Genomic DNA, 14,045 nt, shown 5'->3' with positions numbered 1-14,045 from the left:
AATTCACACTTTGTCACAGGGTATTCCTATGTTGGGGTATTTTTGTGTCACAGGGTGTTCTTGTGTTGGGGTATCTCTGTGTCATGGTGGTATTCCTGTGTTGGGGTATCCTGTCATGGGGTATTCCTGTGTTGGGGTATTTTTGTGTCACAGGGTGTTCTTGTGTTGGGGTATCTCTGTGTCATGGTGGTATTCCTGTGTTGGGGTATCCTGTCATGGGGTATTCCTATGTTGGGGTATTTTTGTGTCACAGGGTGTTCCTGTGTTGGGGTATCTCTGTGTCATGGTGGTATTCCTGTGTTGGGGTATCCTGTCATGGGGTATTCCTGTGTTGGGGTATTTTTGTGTCACAGGGTGTTCTTGTGTTGGGGTATCTCTGTGTCATGGTGGTATTCCTGTGTTGGGTTTTTTTTTTGTGTCACAGGGTGTTCTTGTGTTGGGGTATCTCTGTGTCATGGTGGTATTCCTGTGTTGGGGTATCTCTGTGTCATGGTGGTATTCCTGTGTTGGGGTATCCTGTCATGGGGTATTCCTGTGTTGGGGTATTTTTGTGTCACAGGGTGTTCCTGTGTTGGGGTATCTCTGTGTCATGGTGGTATTCCTGTGTTGGGGTATCCTGTCATGGTGGTATTCCTGTGTTGGGGTATTTTTGTGTCACAGGGTGTTCTTGTGTTGGGGTATCTCTGTGTCATGGTGGTATTCCTGTGTTGGGGTATCTCTGTGTCACAGGGTATTCCTGTGTTGGGGTATCCCTGTGCCGCGGGGTATTCATGTGTGGGGGTATCTCTGTGTCACGAGGTTTTCCTGTGTTGGGGTATCTTTGTGTCACGGGGTATTCCTGTTCCTGTGTTGAGGTATCTTTGTGTCACGGGGTATTCCTGTGTTGGGGTATCTTTGTTTCAAGGGGTATTCCTGTGTTGGGGTATCTTTGTGTCACGGGGTATTCCTGTTCCTGTGTTGGGGTATCTTTGTGTCACGGGGTATTCATGTTCCTGTGTTGGGGTATTCCTGTGTTGGGGTATCTTTGTGTCACGGGGTATTCCTGTCTTGGGGTATCTTTGTGTCAAGGGGTATTCCTGTCTTGGGGTATCTTTGTGTCACGGGGTATCTTTGTTTCACAGGGTATTCCTGTCTTTGGGTATCTTTGTGTCACGGGGTATTCCTGTTCCTGTGTTGGGGTATCTTTGTGTCATGGGGTATTCCTGTTCCTGTGTTGGGGTATCTTTGTGTCATGGGGTATTCCTGTTCCTGTGTTGGGGTATCTTTGTGTCACGGGGTATTCATGTTCCTGTGTTGGGGTATTCCTGTGTTGGAGTATCTTTGCAGCACAGGGTATTCCTGTGTCGGGGTATCTTTGTGTCACGGGGTATTCCTGTCTTGGGGTATCTTTGTGTCACGGGGTATCTTTGTTTCACAGGGTATTCCTGTCTTTGGGTATCTTTGTGTCACGGGGTATTCCTGTGTTGGGGTATCTTTGTGTCACGGGGTATTCCTGTCTTGGGCTATCTTTGTGTCATGGAGTATTCCTGTTCCTGTGTTGGGGTATCTTTGTGTCACGGGGTATTCCCGTCTCGTGGTATCTTTGTGTCACAGGGTATTCCTGTTCCAGTGTTGGGGTATATTTGTGTCACGGGGTATTCCTGTGTTGGGGTATCTTTGTTTCAAGGGGTATTCCTGTGTTGGGGTATCTTTGTGTCACGGGGGTATCTTTGTGTCACGGGGGTATTCCTGTTCCTGTGTTGGGGTATTTTTGTGTCACGGGGTATTACTGTGTTGGGGTATCTTTGTGTCACGGGGGTATCTTTGTGTCACGGGGTATTCCTGTGTTGGGGTATCTTTGTGTCACGGGGTATTCCTTTGTTGGGTTATCTTTGTATCACGGGGTATTCCTGTTTTGGGTTATCTTTGTGTCACAGGGTATTTCTGTGTTGGGGTATCTTTGTGTCACGGTGTATTCCTGTTCCTGTGTTGGGGTATCTTTGTGTCACGGGGAACTCCTGTGTTGGGGTATCTTTGTGTCATAGGGTATTCCAGTTCCAGTGTTGGGGTATCTTTGTGTCATGGGTTATCCCTGTGTTGGATTATCTTTGTGTCACAGGGTATTCCTGTGTTTGGGATATCTTTGTTTCAAGGGGTATTCCTGTGTTGGGGTATCTTTGTTTCACGGGGTATCTTTGTTTCACAGTGTATTCCTGTCTTTGGGTATCTTTGTGTCACGGGGTATTCCTGTGTTGGGGTATCTTTGTGTCACAGGGTATTCCTGTTCTTGTGTTGGTGTATCTTTGTGTCAAGGGGTATTCCTGTTCTTGTGTTGGTGTATCTTTGTGTCAAGGGGTATTCCTGTTCTTGTGTTGGTGTATCTTTGTGTCATGGGGTATTCCTGTTCCTGTGTTGGGGTATCTTTGTGTCACGGGGTATGCCTGTTCCTGTGTTGGGGTATCTTTGTGTCAGGGGGTATTCCTGTTCCTGTGTTGGGGTATCTTTGTGTCACAGGGTATTCCCGTGTTGGGGTATCTTTGTTTCAAAGGGTATTCCTGTGTTGGGGTGTCTTTGTGTCACGGGGTATTTCTATTCCTGTGTTGGGGTATCTTTGTGGCACGGGTTATCCCTGAGTTGGGGTATCTTTGTTTCACAGGGTATTCCTGTGTTGGGGTATCTTTGTGTCGCGAGGTATTCCTGTTCCTGTGTTGGGGTATCTTTGTGTCACGGGGTATTCCTGTTCCTGTGTTGGGGTATCTTTGTGTCACGGGGTATTCCTGTGTTGGTTTATCTTTGTATCACTGGGTATTCCTGTCTTGGGGTATCTTTCTGACCAAGATAACTACCGGCGCATACATGTAGCTGCTCATGTAACAAGTTAAAATGCAAAACTAGATCAGATGTGTTGTATGATATTTCTCTCATTTCTGGGCAGATTAGTTTTGTCTGGTACTTTGCCCTAAATAAACTCTTTTGCAGTAGCTGTCCAGTAGAGTCTGATAAATATAAAAACTGTAATGTTTCAGGAAAAGAAGATAATGTGAAAATGCAAGTTTGTCAGTGGGATTTCTCTTAGCAGTTAAGCATTTGAATACTAACTACCAGTGATTGCCGTGGATGCAGGTATTGCTTTTGTTTTGAAAAAATTATGCAAAAAATGTCCTTTTTATCTTGTCTTATGTCTTACCCTGGGTATCAACATCAAATAATAAAGAAAGCAATGTGACTGAATTCCTGACTTTGTGTATTGTGTATAAGAATCAATGTTAAGCAAAGTGTTAGGGGTGGTATCTCAAAAAGTACTGCATGTATTGAGCTCAGGGTATGCACTCATGTAGAACAGAATAACACTGGGTATCGTCGATTCAATCTGTACATATTAAGTACCGTAAATTACTGAATTCTTGACTTGGTGTATTATGTATAAGAATCATTATTAATCAAAATGTTAGGGCTGGTTTCTCAAAAAGTACTGCATGTATTGACCTAAGGGTTTGGTCACATGTAGAGCACTATATCACGAGGGGGATATTCCATCATTGATTGGGTGTGTGCAGAATGAACACAGTAAATTACTGAATTCCTGACTTTGTGTATTATGAATTATTATCACTATTAAACAAATTGTTAGGGTTGGTATCTTAAAAAGTATTATATGTATTGACCTGAGGTTTTACATACATATAAAGCACAATACGACGCAAGGGGGATATTCCATCGCTGATGCTCTTGGAGCATATTACTCCCTGTAAATTATCTATTCATGATTTCAGTTCTTTATGAACTGAGCTGAAGTTTTGCATTAATGTGTCCCATATAGGCGAACTCTTTGGTAGCCTTGCTACCAGTTCTAAGTTTGATAATTACCACACATTAGAAGGCGTTTTGCAATGCACATCTCCAGGCCCCACCCATTGAATCAGTTGGATATTTGCAACTGAATGTTATCAAACTAACAGGACAACTAGATACACACTGCCACACCCACAGTATTCGAGACTCTGCACATCCAGCCACTTTACTCGCATGTGCAGCGGCAACCAGAGGTCGAGGTGAAAGACAGCATGGGAAAGGGAACAACTTCAGGCTATCATCTGAGAACTACAGCCGATAATAACTGGGGGAAGGTATGCGGTATCTATTCATAGTTTTGCAGTGATGTCATGGTTGCTCTGAGCCAATCATCAGCACACTCTTTGGTCACGTGACTAGAATACATAGTGAAAACAAGGCAAATTTAACCCAAATGAGATAGGGACTGAAGAAGATTTTAGCATGAAAAATGAAAAATGTAGCTTTGAGGTAAGAAATTCTTTCAGGAAAAGTAATCAGGATGTATCTAGTCTTCAGACATAATAGTCCAAAGGCCCTGTAGTACTTTATACTTAAGCAATCGGCACAAATCAGTATTTCGCCCGTTTAGCTCCATGTCGTTTATAACTTCCTGCTCCTTGCCAGGAATCCGGGTAGTCGAAACTATGAATACATGTCTCCTTCCAAATATATCTTCCATCCATTCCATTTGAGCTCTAGATTCCAGACGCCCTTCCAGGCCATCTGAAACCAAGCTTGAAAGAAGAACTCGGAGAAGATCTTGCTGGTCTTGAAAATCGAGTCGGCCTGTGAATACGGGCCAGGAGAATTCTATTTATAGACTAGGTCTATGGGTTTTCCCAAACCTATGACGTATGAGCCCTCGCTTTCGTTAATGACCCAGCGATCAGTTACGTTTTCGTTTTAGCTCTAGGCTTAACTTTACTGATAAATATGATTTCTGGGAATCTCGCCTGGATTTCCTGTACTTCACAACCGAAAGCTTATCTACATGGAAATCATAAAAGTCTCGGTTTAATGTTGACTGTCACTGGCATATCCTCTGCCTGTTGAGTGTGTTGCAGTGTTCCATCAAAGCGCTACGTGGCGAAATTTGACAGGTGAGTTTGCTGATACTATTATATACTTGTTAGGTAGACATACATTTGGATTCATTTCAGAAACTGTTTGAAATAAATTTAAGGCTTAATTTTCGTGTGTGTGCTGGGTGGTTGAGCGGTGGATAAAGGGACCACGGCCGAACAAAAGTTTTGCCAAACCTAACGTCAGACAATATCAGCCCATGTAACACCGGATATATATATATATATATATATATATATATATATATATATATATATATATATATATGTCATGGGTTTCCCCCAGGCTCTGCCCGGTTTCCTCCCACCATTATGCTGGGCACCATTGTATAAGTGAAATATTCTTTAGTATGGCATAAAATACCAATCAGATATATAAATAAATAAATAAAACTTCACCTTGATGCAAGCAGTACTTTTTGAGAGGTGACGCCCCCCCCCCCCCCCCCCCAACATTTATCTTAACATGGATTCTTAACAGTTTCTAATAGGCCTACACTTACTTGTGAATGTTTTAATTTACAGTAATTAATATCCACACAGGGAATCAACAGTGGAACATCTTTTTAGTTTTGTTATTGTACATGTATGCAAAACCTCAGCTCATTATATGTAGTACGGTACTTTTTGAGATGTGTGTACTGCCCCTAACATTTACTTTAACAGTGATTCTAATACACAGTACCCTAAGTCATGAATTTTGAAGTTTACAGTAATTAATATGCACACAGTGTATCAACGATAGAACATTCCAGTCACGCTAGCACAATTCTAGGGCTAACCTTAGTCTAGACTGTTAAGGCTAGCCTTAGACCAGACTGTGTGAAGGGCTAACCTTGGTCTAGACTGTTAAGGCTAGCCCTAGACTAGACTGTGTGGAGGGCTAACCTTAGTCTTGACTGTTAAGGCTATCCCTAGACCAGACTGTGTGGAGAGCTAACCTTAGTCTAGACTGTTAGGGCTAGCCCTAGACCAGACAGTGTGGAGGGCTAACCTTAGTCTAGACTGTTAAGGCTATCCCTAGACCAGACTGTGTGGAGGGCTAGCCCTAGTCTAGACTGTTAAGGCTAGCCCTAGACCAGACTGTGTGGAGGGCTAACCTTAGTCTAGACTGTTAAGGCTATCCCTAGACCAGACTGTGTGGAAGGCTAACCTTAGTCTAGACTGTTAAGGCTAGCCTTAGAGCAGACTGTGTGAAGGGCTAACCTTAGTCTAGACTGTTAAGGCTAGCCCTAGACTAGACTGTGTGGAGGGCTAACCTTAGTCTAGATTGTTAAGGCTATCCCTAGACCAGACTGTGTGGAAGGCTAACCTTAGTCTAGACTGTTAAGGCTAGCCTTAGAGCAGACTGTGTGAAGGGCTAACCTTAGTCTAAACTGTTAAGGCTATCCCTAGACCAGACTGTGTGGAGGGCTAGCCCATCTAGACTGTTAAGGCTAGCCCTAGACCAGACTGTGTGGAGGGCTAACCTTAGTCTAGATTGTTAAGGCTATCCCTAGACCAGACTGTGTGGAGGGCTAGCCCTAGTCTAGACTGTTAAGGCTAGCCCTAGACCAGACTGTGTGGAGGGCTAACCTTAGTCTAGACTGTTAAGGCTATCCCTAGACCAGACTGTGTGGAAGGCTAACCTTAGTCTAGACTGTTAAGGCTAGCCCTAGACTAGACTGTGTGGAGGGCTAACCTTAGTCTAGACTGTTAAGGCTAGCCCTTGACTTATTCTACCTCATGCTTGTTCTAGTGTTCTACATGTGTGCAAAACCTGAGCTCAACATGTGCAGTACTTTTTAAGGTACTACCTGTAGCATTTGCTTAAACATTGTTTTCCCTGTTAATATTGGATGTTGATGGCACTGGGCGCTTTTGTACCGGTGGGCTAGAAAGGGGCAGGGTTGCAGTTTGCACTGCCAATCTGTTAAAATTGTGCCTGACAAAAAAGAGGGAAGGTGCACCACCTATCTAATATAGCCCGTCCAGAGGTTTGTACGCCTATTCTAAACTATAGACAGTGCCTGAGAAGTCACGTATATTTTGTTGCTGTTCAAGCCAACATGAAGCATTTGCTAAAAATGTATCCTATTTTTTCTTTTAGATACAAGACCTATTTACTAAGTCTTGTTTTATATGTACATGTTAAGGAGGGCATATTTCTGCCTGGACTGAAACAATTATATTTTCTGTAAAGCCAGTTAAGATATTGGCAAATCCACATGAGATAAATTATCGCCATAATCATAAACTTATCAAGTGAATAAATTGCCTCACAGTTGCCTTGTGAAAAGGTTGAATTCATATACGAAGAACCATATTGTTATGTATGTTTGTGTATGTTCTGAAATTTCAGTCTAAATATTGCAAAAGATGGCTACTTTGTCAGTGCGGCGTCACAATGAGACAGTATTACGTCAGTTGGAGCCTGGAGACATGATCGAGTTCCCCAGAAATATGTGGTACTCTCATTACGCTGTGTATGCCGGTAAGTGCATGATCAATAAGTACATGTACAATGTAGCTATAAGCATTTTGGGGACATGTATATGGTGAGTATTTAGGTATGTTGCATTTCTCCTAATTTATGAACAGACAGTAGTTGACTCCCATCTATTTTTTCAGAAAAGAAATATTCAGTGTGAAATAGTTGAAACTGTGCAGTTTCTTGTTACAGTTACAGGTACATGTAGGCCCCTACTTGTATATTTGTTGAAAAGAGATGACCAGATACAGGTACTTCAGGTACAGAATTGCATGACACTGTATGTTTAATATTTTGAGAGTAAATTGTATAGTAGTTGGTGCGTCACAGCCAGTAAGCACTGGTGTGTTTATTGGGAGCCTTTATGTTGAGCAGCGGACATTTTCAGCCATGAACATTTTCTCCTACTCTCAGTTTCACCTGGGACAATTCCCCCTCCTTACATGCCCGGGCTATGTCCCTCTCCTCTGCATGTACATGTATATATATGCAGTGTATATGATATTGGATTATGGGCAGGTATAATCATGAAGACATTTTGTGCACGTACAGGACATGGCACAGTCATCCACCTCAGTGGAGAGAATGATGGGATAGGAGATGGCTGGCAGTCTAACAGCAAGTTTAGCATTGCTGGAGAGGAATTCAACAAGGCTTGGGTCAAAGAGGAGGATTTCTTTGAGGTCGCTATGGGAAGCAGGGCAAAAAAGAATAACAAGGATCACAAATATACGTAAGCATGGGTTCGAGGCTAAATTAAGCATTGTTATTAACAAGAAGTACTGTATTATTTTTCTGATTTCCCCATTACCTTTTGAATGTACATGTTGAGTGTACATCTAAGATTATCAAAAGCAAGGTTGAGAGGCATTAATCTTTGATTCCAACTCGTTTCTATTTTGTTACTTGATTTACATAATACTTTGTGTGGTATTAGGTATATGTACAAGGATTACACTAGAATACAGTAGTTTAAAAGGTATCAAACTTTGTCCTGGCATCTTATAATCTTTACCTGATAGTCTACCTGGACATGGCTGGCCACTTTCCTTCCACTCCACCACCAGGTTTCACAACCAGGAGGACAATCATTAGATTTCTGTCTGATTTACTTGTAACTACAAAGCCCTCTTTCTACACATTGTTAAACAATGAACAAAATTTTTTTCCTTAGAGAAACAACACTTGTTTGTTGGACTCTACCAGAAAAAAAGAATAGTACTTAAGTAGGAGAAGGTTTTTGTTTACTTTTAGTTGAAAAAGAGGAATTTAAAATAAATAATAACATTGAGGGAAAGAAAAAAACATGTTCTTCAAAAAATCCAATTGAAAAATATTAGGGTCCTCTTTGGAAGATGCCCAAGGAACATTATGTATTGGTAATAATGACCTTATATGGGAATCTTGGAGTGCTTGTGACAACTTTCCCACGCTTGACTCAGATATTCATTATATTGGTGATGTCCCACAAACTCTGTATTAATGTCCACACATGGCCTCTGACTGAGGGTGGAATAGAACTAACACCTCATTGGCCCTGGCGATTGAGAGACATCAACCATAACCACTTGGCCATGCTGGTGTATACTTGTGCGGTAACCACTTGGCCATGCTGGTGTATACTTGTACAGTAACCATTTGGCTGTGCTGATGTATACTTGTACAGTAACCACTTGGCTGTGCTGATGTATACTTGTACAGTAACCACTTGGCTGTGCTGATGTATACTTGTACAGTAACCACTTGGCTGTGCTGATGTATACTTGTACAGTAACCACTTGGCTGTGCTGATGTATACTTGTACAGTAACCACTTGGCTGTGCTGGTGTATACTTGTACTTTAACCACTTGGCTGTGCTGGTGTATACTTGTACTTTAACCACTTGGCTGTGCTGATGTATACTTGTACTTGTACAGTAACCACTTGGCTGTGCTGATGTATACTTGCACTTTAACCACTTGGCTGTGCTGGTGTATACTTGTACAGTAACCACTTGGCTGTGCTGATGTATACTTGTACTTTAACCACTTGGCTGTGCTGATGTATACTTGTACAGTAACCACTTGGTTATGCTGATGTATACTTGTACAGTAACCACTTGGCTGTGCTGATGTATACTTGTACAGTAACCACTTGGCTGTGCTGATGTATACTTGTACAGTAACCACTTGGCTGTGCTGATGTATACTTGTATAGTCACCACTTGGCTGTGCTGGTGTATACTTGCACTTTAACCACTTGGCTGTGCTGATGTATACTTGTACAGTAACCACTTGGCTGTGCTGATGTATACTTGTACAGTAACCACTTGGCTGTGCTGGTGTATACTTGTACTTTAACCACTTGGCTGTGCTGGTGTATACTTGTACTTTAACCACTTGGCTGTGCTGATGTATACTTGTACTTGTACAGTAACCACTTGGCTGTGCTGATGTATACTTGCACTTTAACCACTTGGCTGTGCTGGTGTATACTTGTACAGTAACCACTTGGCTGTGCTGATGTATACTTGTACTTTAACCACTTGGCTGTGCTGATGTATACTTGTACAGTAACCACTTGATGTATACTTGTACAGTAACCACTTGGTTATGCTGATGTATACTTGTACAGTAACCACTTGGCTGTGCTGATGTATACTTGTACAGTAACCACTTGGCTGTGCTGATGTATACTTGTACAGTAACCACTTGGCTGTGCTGATGTATACTTGTACAGTCACCACTTGGCTGTGCTGGTGTATACTTGCACTTTAACCACTTGGCTGTGCTGATGTATACTTGTACAGTAACCACTTGGCTGTGCTGATGTATACTTGTACAGTAACCACTTGGCTGTGCTGGTGTATACTTGTACTTTAACCACTTGGCTGTGCTGATGTATACTTGTACTTGTAGAGTAACCACTTAGCTATGCTGGTGTATACTTGTACTTTAACCACTTGGCTATGCTGGTGTATACTTGTACTTTAACCACTTGGCTGTGCTGATGTATACTTGTGCTTGTAGAGTAACCATTTGGCTGTGCTGGTGTATACTTGTACTTTAACCACTTGGCTGTGCGGATGTATACTTGTACTTGTAGAGTAACCATTTGGCTATGCTAGTATATACTTGTACTTTAACCACTTGGCTATGCTGGTGTATACTTGTGCTTTAACCACTTGGCTGTGCTGACGTATACTTGTACTTGTACAGTAACCACTTGGCTATGCTGGTGTATACTTGTACTTCAACCACTTGGCCATGCTGGTGTATACTTGTACTTTAACCACTTGGCTGTGCTGATGTATACTTGTACAGTAACCACTTGGCTATACTGGTGTATACTTGTACAGTAACAACTTGGCCATGCTGATGTATACTTGTATGGTAAGCACTTGGCCATGCTGATGTATACTTGTATGGTAAGCACTTGGCCATGCTGATGTATACTTGTACGGATTTTGTTTCAGTCCGATTGGTCGTGGTATGGATATTGTACGCAGGGCAAGAGCCAAGTTAGGGGAAATTGGTTACAGTGTGTTGTGTAAGAACTGCGAGCACTTTGCCGCCTGGTGTCGCTATGGTGTCTCATGGAGTGAGCAGGTAAGAAATCACTGTAGTGTGTCATGGAGTGAACAGGTAAGACGCCACCATAGTGTGTCATGGTGTAGGCAGGTAAGAAATCACTGTGGTGTGTCATGATATGAGCAGCTGTCACCATAGTGTGTAATGGAGTGAGCAGGTAAGACATCACTATGGTGCGTCATGGAGTGAGTAGGTAAGATGTCACCAAAGTGAGTCATGGAGTGAGCAGGTAAGACGTCACTGTGGTGTGTCATGATGTGAGCAGGTAAGATGTCACTATGGTGTGTCATGGAGTAAGCAGTTAAGACATCACCATCATGGGTTAAGATGCAGACCACCTGTCCTGCTTAGCGAAGGATCATTTTGTTGGAAGTTTGTTGCGGATCACATACTTGCAGGTCACAAATGAGGACATCGCCTGTGGGAAAGTTTGTCAGCTACATAGTCAAATGCAGGTGGTTTAATTGTCACACAATTGTGTAAGTTGTATGGGGTTTGCATGGTGTAAGTTTTCATGGGACATACGTACGCCATTGCTGTCATTTACGCTACTTCTTTTGCAAGTAATCTTATTCAAATTTGCTTGATGGATTTTATTTTTACAGGTAGACAAAGCCGTGACATTTGCTGCTGTCACTTGTGTGGTCGGTGCATTTGTCGGTTTGGCCATGGGCATGGGACGATCACGCAGAAATGCAAATAACTAAAATCTGTTCATCAACGCGCATTCATTGATTTGAAATATGGTAATTTTGCATATATTTTTACTGATGTAGGCAAGCATTGATACAGTACATGTATCATCACTTGTGCAGCCTCATAACTGGTACAGCATTGCAGATAATTAGAAAGATGAAAATCCAGAGAAGATCTTTGATTTTAATTATATTGTAATTATAAAGTACGTGTACAATGTGTATGTGATAAAATTGTGATAAAATTCCGTAAGGAGTAGTATATGCATATTTCTTTGTACCGGTATATGTTCTGGTGTTTGGGGAGGAGGCAGGGTTCAGATTTTTTTCTCCTGGAACCTGTGCATCAAACCAAGTTCGGCCATGACACAACAATATGAGTATGGCTTGAGGCTTACAGCTGGTTGGGTTGATGTCTGTGCAAGGCTTAATTTCATGTTTAATTGAATGAGAATGGGGAAATTCTTGGATCGTTCTGTTCACTGTGTAGGCCCGCTAAGATGGCCGGCATGCAGTTTGTTTTTGCAAGTAATATGACAAAATTCAACACAAAACTTGTTCTGACAATATACACTGTATGTACACATAATGCTCACACAATGTTAAGGTTTAAGGACAGACTATAACCTCGTCATCTTGGAGTAAGTTGACATGGGATGTTTCTTATTGCTCTGCTCTGTGAGGCCTGTGGTAATGTTTTATTTCTCTCCTGTTGCTAGTACATTTTGTATATATAGTGGGACTTACCATAGGTTTTAATTATTTAAGAGGATGTACAGGTAATGCCTGATGGTGTTCATGTATTGAATGTACCTGTGTTTGGATGTGTACTTTGGGGTGTTCATATCTTATCGTGTGAAAACTAAGTGCTTTTGACTTAATGTTTTCTGTCCTATATTTTACTTTTTTTTATTTTATGTAGAAGTGACAGGATGCATTTTGTTTTTCTTGTTTTGCAGACATTTGTTGATAATATATTGTAACTTGCTGTTTATTTTAAGAAAATGAAAAAAATGTTTTCTTTAAGCATCTTACTCAGTTTACATATGTGTGTGCATGCTTAAGGTTTAGGTATTGTTAACATGTCCAAGATATGAGCCTACAAGTTATATAAAATTTATTATATTTGTATATGATATTAAAAAAATGTATCATGAATTTTATGTCATATGGAAAATAATAAATGCTATTTTCCTTTACTTCTGCTTTAGATTTGTTGTTATTAATGTAAATAAATTGTTTAGTTTATTTTGCAAGTAAAACATTCTTGAGGAAACTGCACATCATGATATGGTCGAAATATTGCTGAAGTGGCATTAAGTCGCAATCATTCATTCATTTATTCACTCTAAGAAACTAGTTTGGCCGCAACCTTACCTCGGCTATGGCACCATGTGCATTTGCAGGCTAGGCCTGTTTTCCCTCACCCAGGTTGTGTAGTTCAGTGGTTTCGATCAGGCTAGGCCTGTTTTCTATCACCCAGGTTGTGTAGTTCAGTGGTTTCGATCAAACATGGCATGTTTTACCTCACCCATCAGTCTCTCACTAAAGCTGTATACTTAAATGGTTTCCACCAGATTCATCCTGTTTTCTGTCACCCAGTTTGTGTAGTACAGTGGTTTCTACCAGATTCATCCTGTTTTCTCTCACTCAACTTGTATTGTGCAGTGGTTTCCATAAATACTAAAGCGAAATATTTTTTCTCACAGTGTAAAAACCAATACTCAAATAATTTTATCACAACTAATGTACAAAACAGCCTAGCTCCAGAGCTGGAAAAGGTCTTATGTGTCCCTCACCAAATGTTTAGCATTTCTACATTGATTTGTGCACCTTATCATGCTACTGAAGAGTTGTTGTGAGTTTTCGTTTCGGTAATCAGAAAAACAAAATTACCATTTGAATACCCTTAAGTGATCCTGAAATAGTACAGTTTTACAAGTACAAACTTCAGGTCCTATACAGTAACTCTTTGGGTGATTCTAAACAAGCTCCAGTGAACTTACATGTAATTTATATTGATTGATGACAGACACGGTATACAAGAACTAATGGCCAAGATGAATATGGTGTGAATTTACTTCATTCACAGGGCCATGCTCATCCGAATAAACAAGAAAACAAGTGATAATAAACAACATTCCAAATCTGACAAAACCATGTTCATAAATACCAGCAATTTTATTCTGATTTAGTCTGTTTATTCTTAGAAGAAAGATTTCTGGATGATAAATCCTCTAACATATAATGTGTTCAACAAATGCCTTTTACCAGAAGTCCATCAACTTCCCACTATAGCTAGTCTCCTCTGTACATCACACATTTTACATCATCTGTAGAAGCTTGTGCCACCTGGTGCAAAAATATGTCGACCTGAGAGGAAATTGGTAACTGAGTGATGGGAAATCTAACTGT

At 41.2% G+C, this 14,045-nt stretch overlaps 1 protein-coding gene across 1 annotated transcript; it reads left to right on the top strand.

Annotated features, from left to right (window-relative positions):
- The first annotated feature begins 4,250 nt into the window (after nucleotides 1-4,250).
- On the top strand, nucleotides 4,251-12,829 carry LOC135467930 (phospholipase A and acyltransferase 2-like). The gene is made up of 5 exons (XM_064745860.1): nucleotides 4,251-4,913; nucleotides 7,237-7,368; nucleotides 7,918-8,098; nucleotides 10,821-10,953; nucleotides 11,541-12,829. Exons 2-5 carry the CDS (start codon nucleotides 7,254-7,256, stop codon nucleotides 11,640-11,642), a joined length of 531 nt encoding a protein of 176 aa, XP_064601930.1. The 5' UTR covers nucleotides 4,251-4,913; nucleotides 7,237-7,253; the 3' UTR covers nucleotides 11,643-12,829.
- The last annotated feature ends 1,216 nt before the right edge of the window (nucleotides 12,830-14,045 follow it).

The sequence above is a fragment of the Liolophura sinensis genome, chromosome 6 (assembly GCF_032854445.1).
Source record: "Liolophura sinensis isolate JHLJ2023 chromosome 6, CUHK_Ljap_v2, whole genome shotgun sequence".
Lineage (NCBI taxonomy): Eukaryota > Metazoa > Mollusca > Polyplacophora > Chitonida > Chitonidae > Liolophura > Liolophura sinensis.
The sequence above is the reverse complement of the archived record's forward strand: the minus strand, read 5'-3'. Positions and strand labels throughout refer to the sequence as shown.

Bases quoted from the DNA above. Each gene is read 5' to 3' on its own strand.
- LOC135467930 (XM_064745860.1), top strand. From the start codon at position 7,254: ATGGCTACTTTGTCAGTGCGGCGTCACAATGAGACAGTATTACGTCAG. The intron at 8,099-10,820 runs GTAAGCATGGGT...ATTTTGTTTCAG, and splicing joins AACAAGGATCACAAATATAC to TCCGATTGGTCGTGGTATGG. The intron at 10,954-11,540 runs GTAAGAAATCAC...TTATTTTTACAG, and splicing joins GTGTCTCATGGAGTGAGCAG to GTAGACAAAGCCGTGACATT.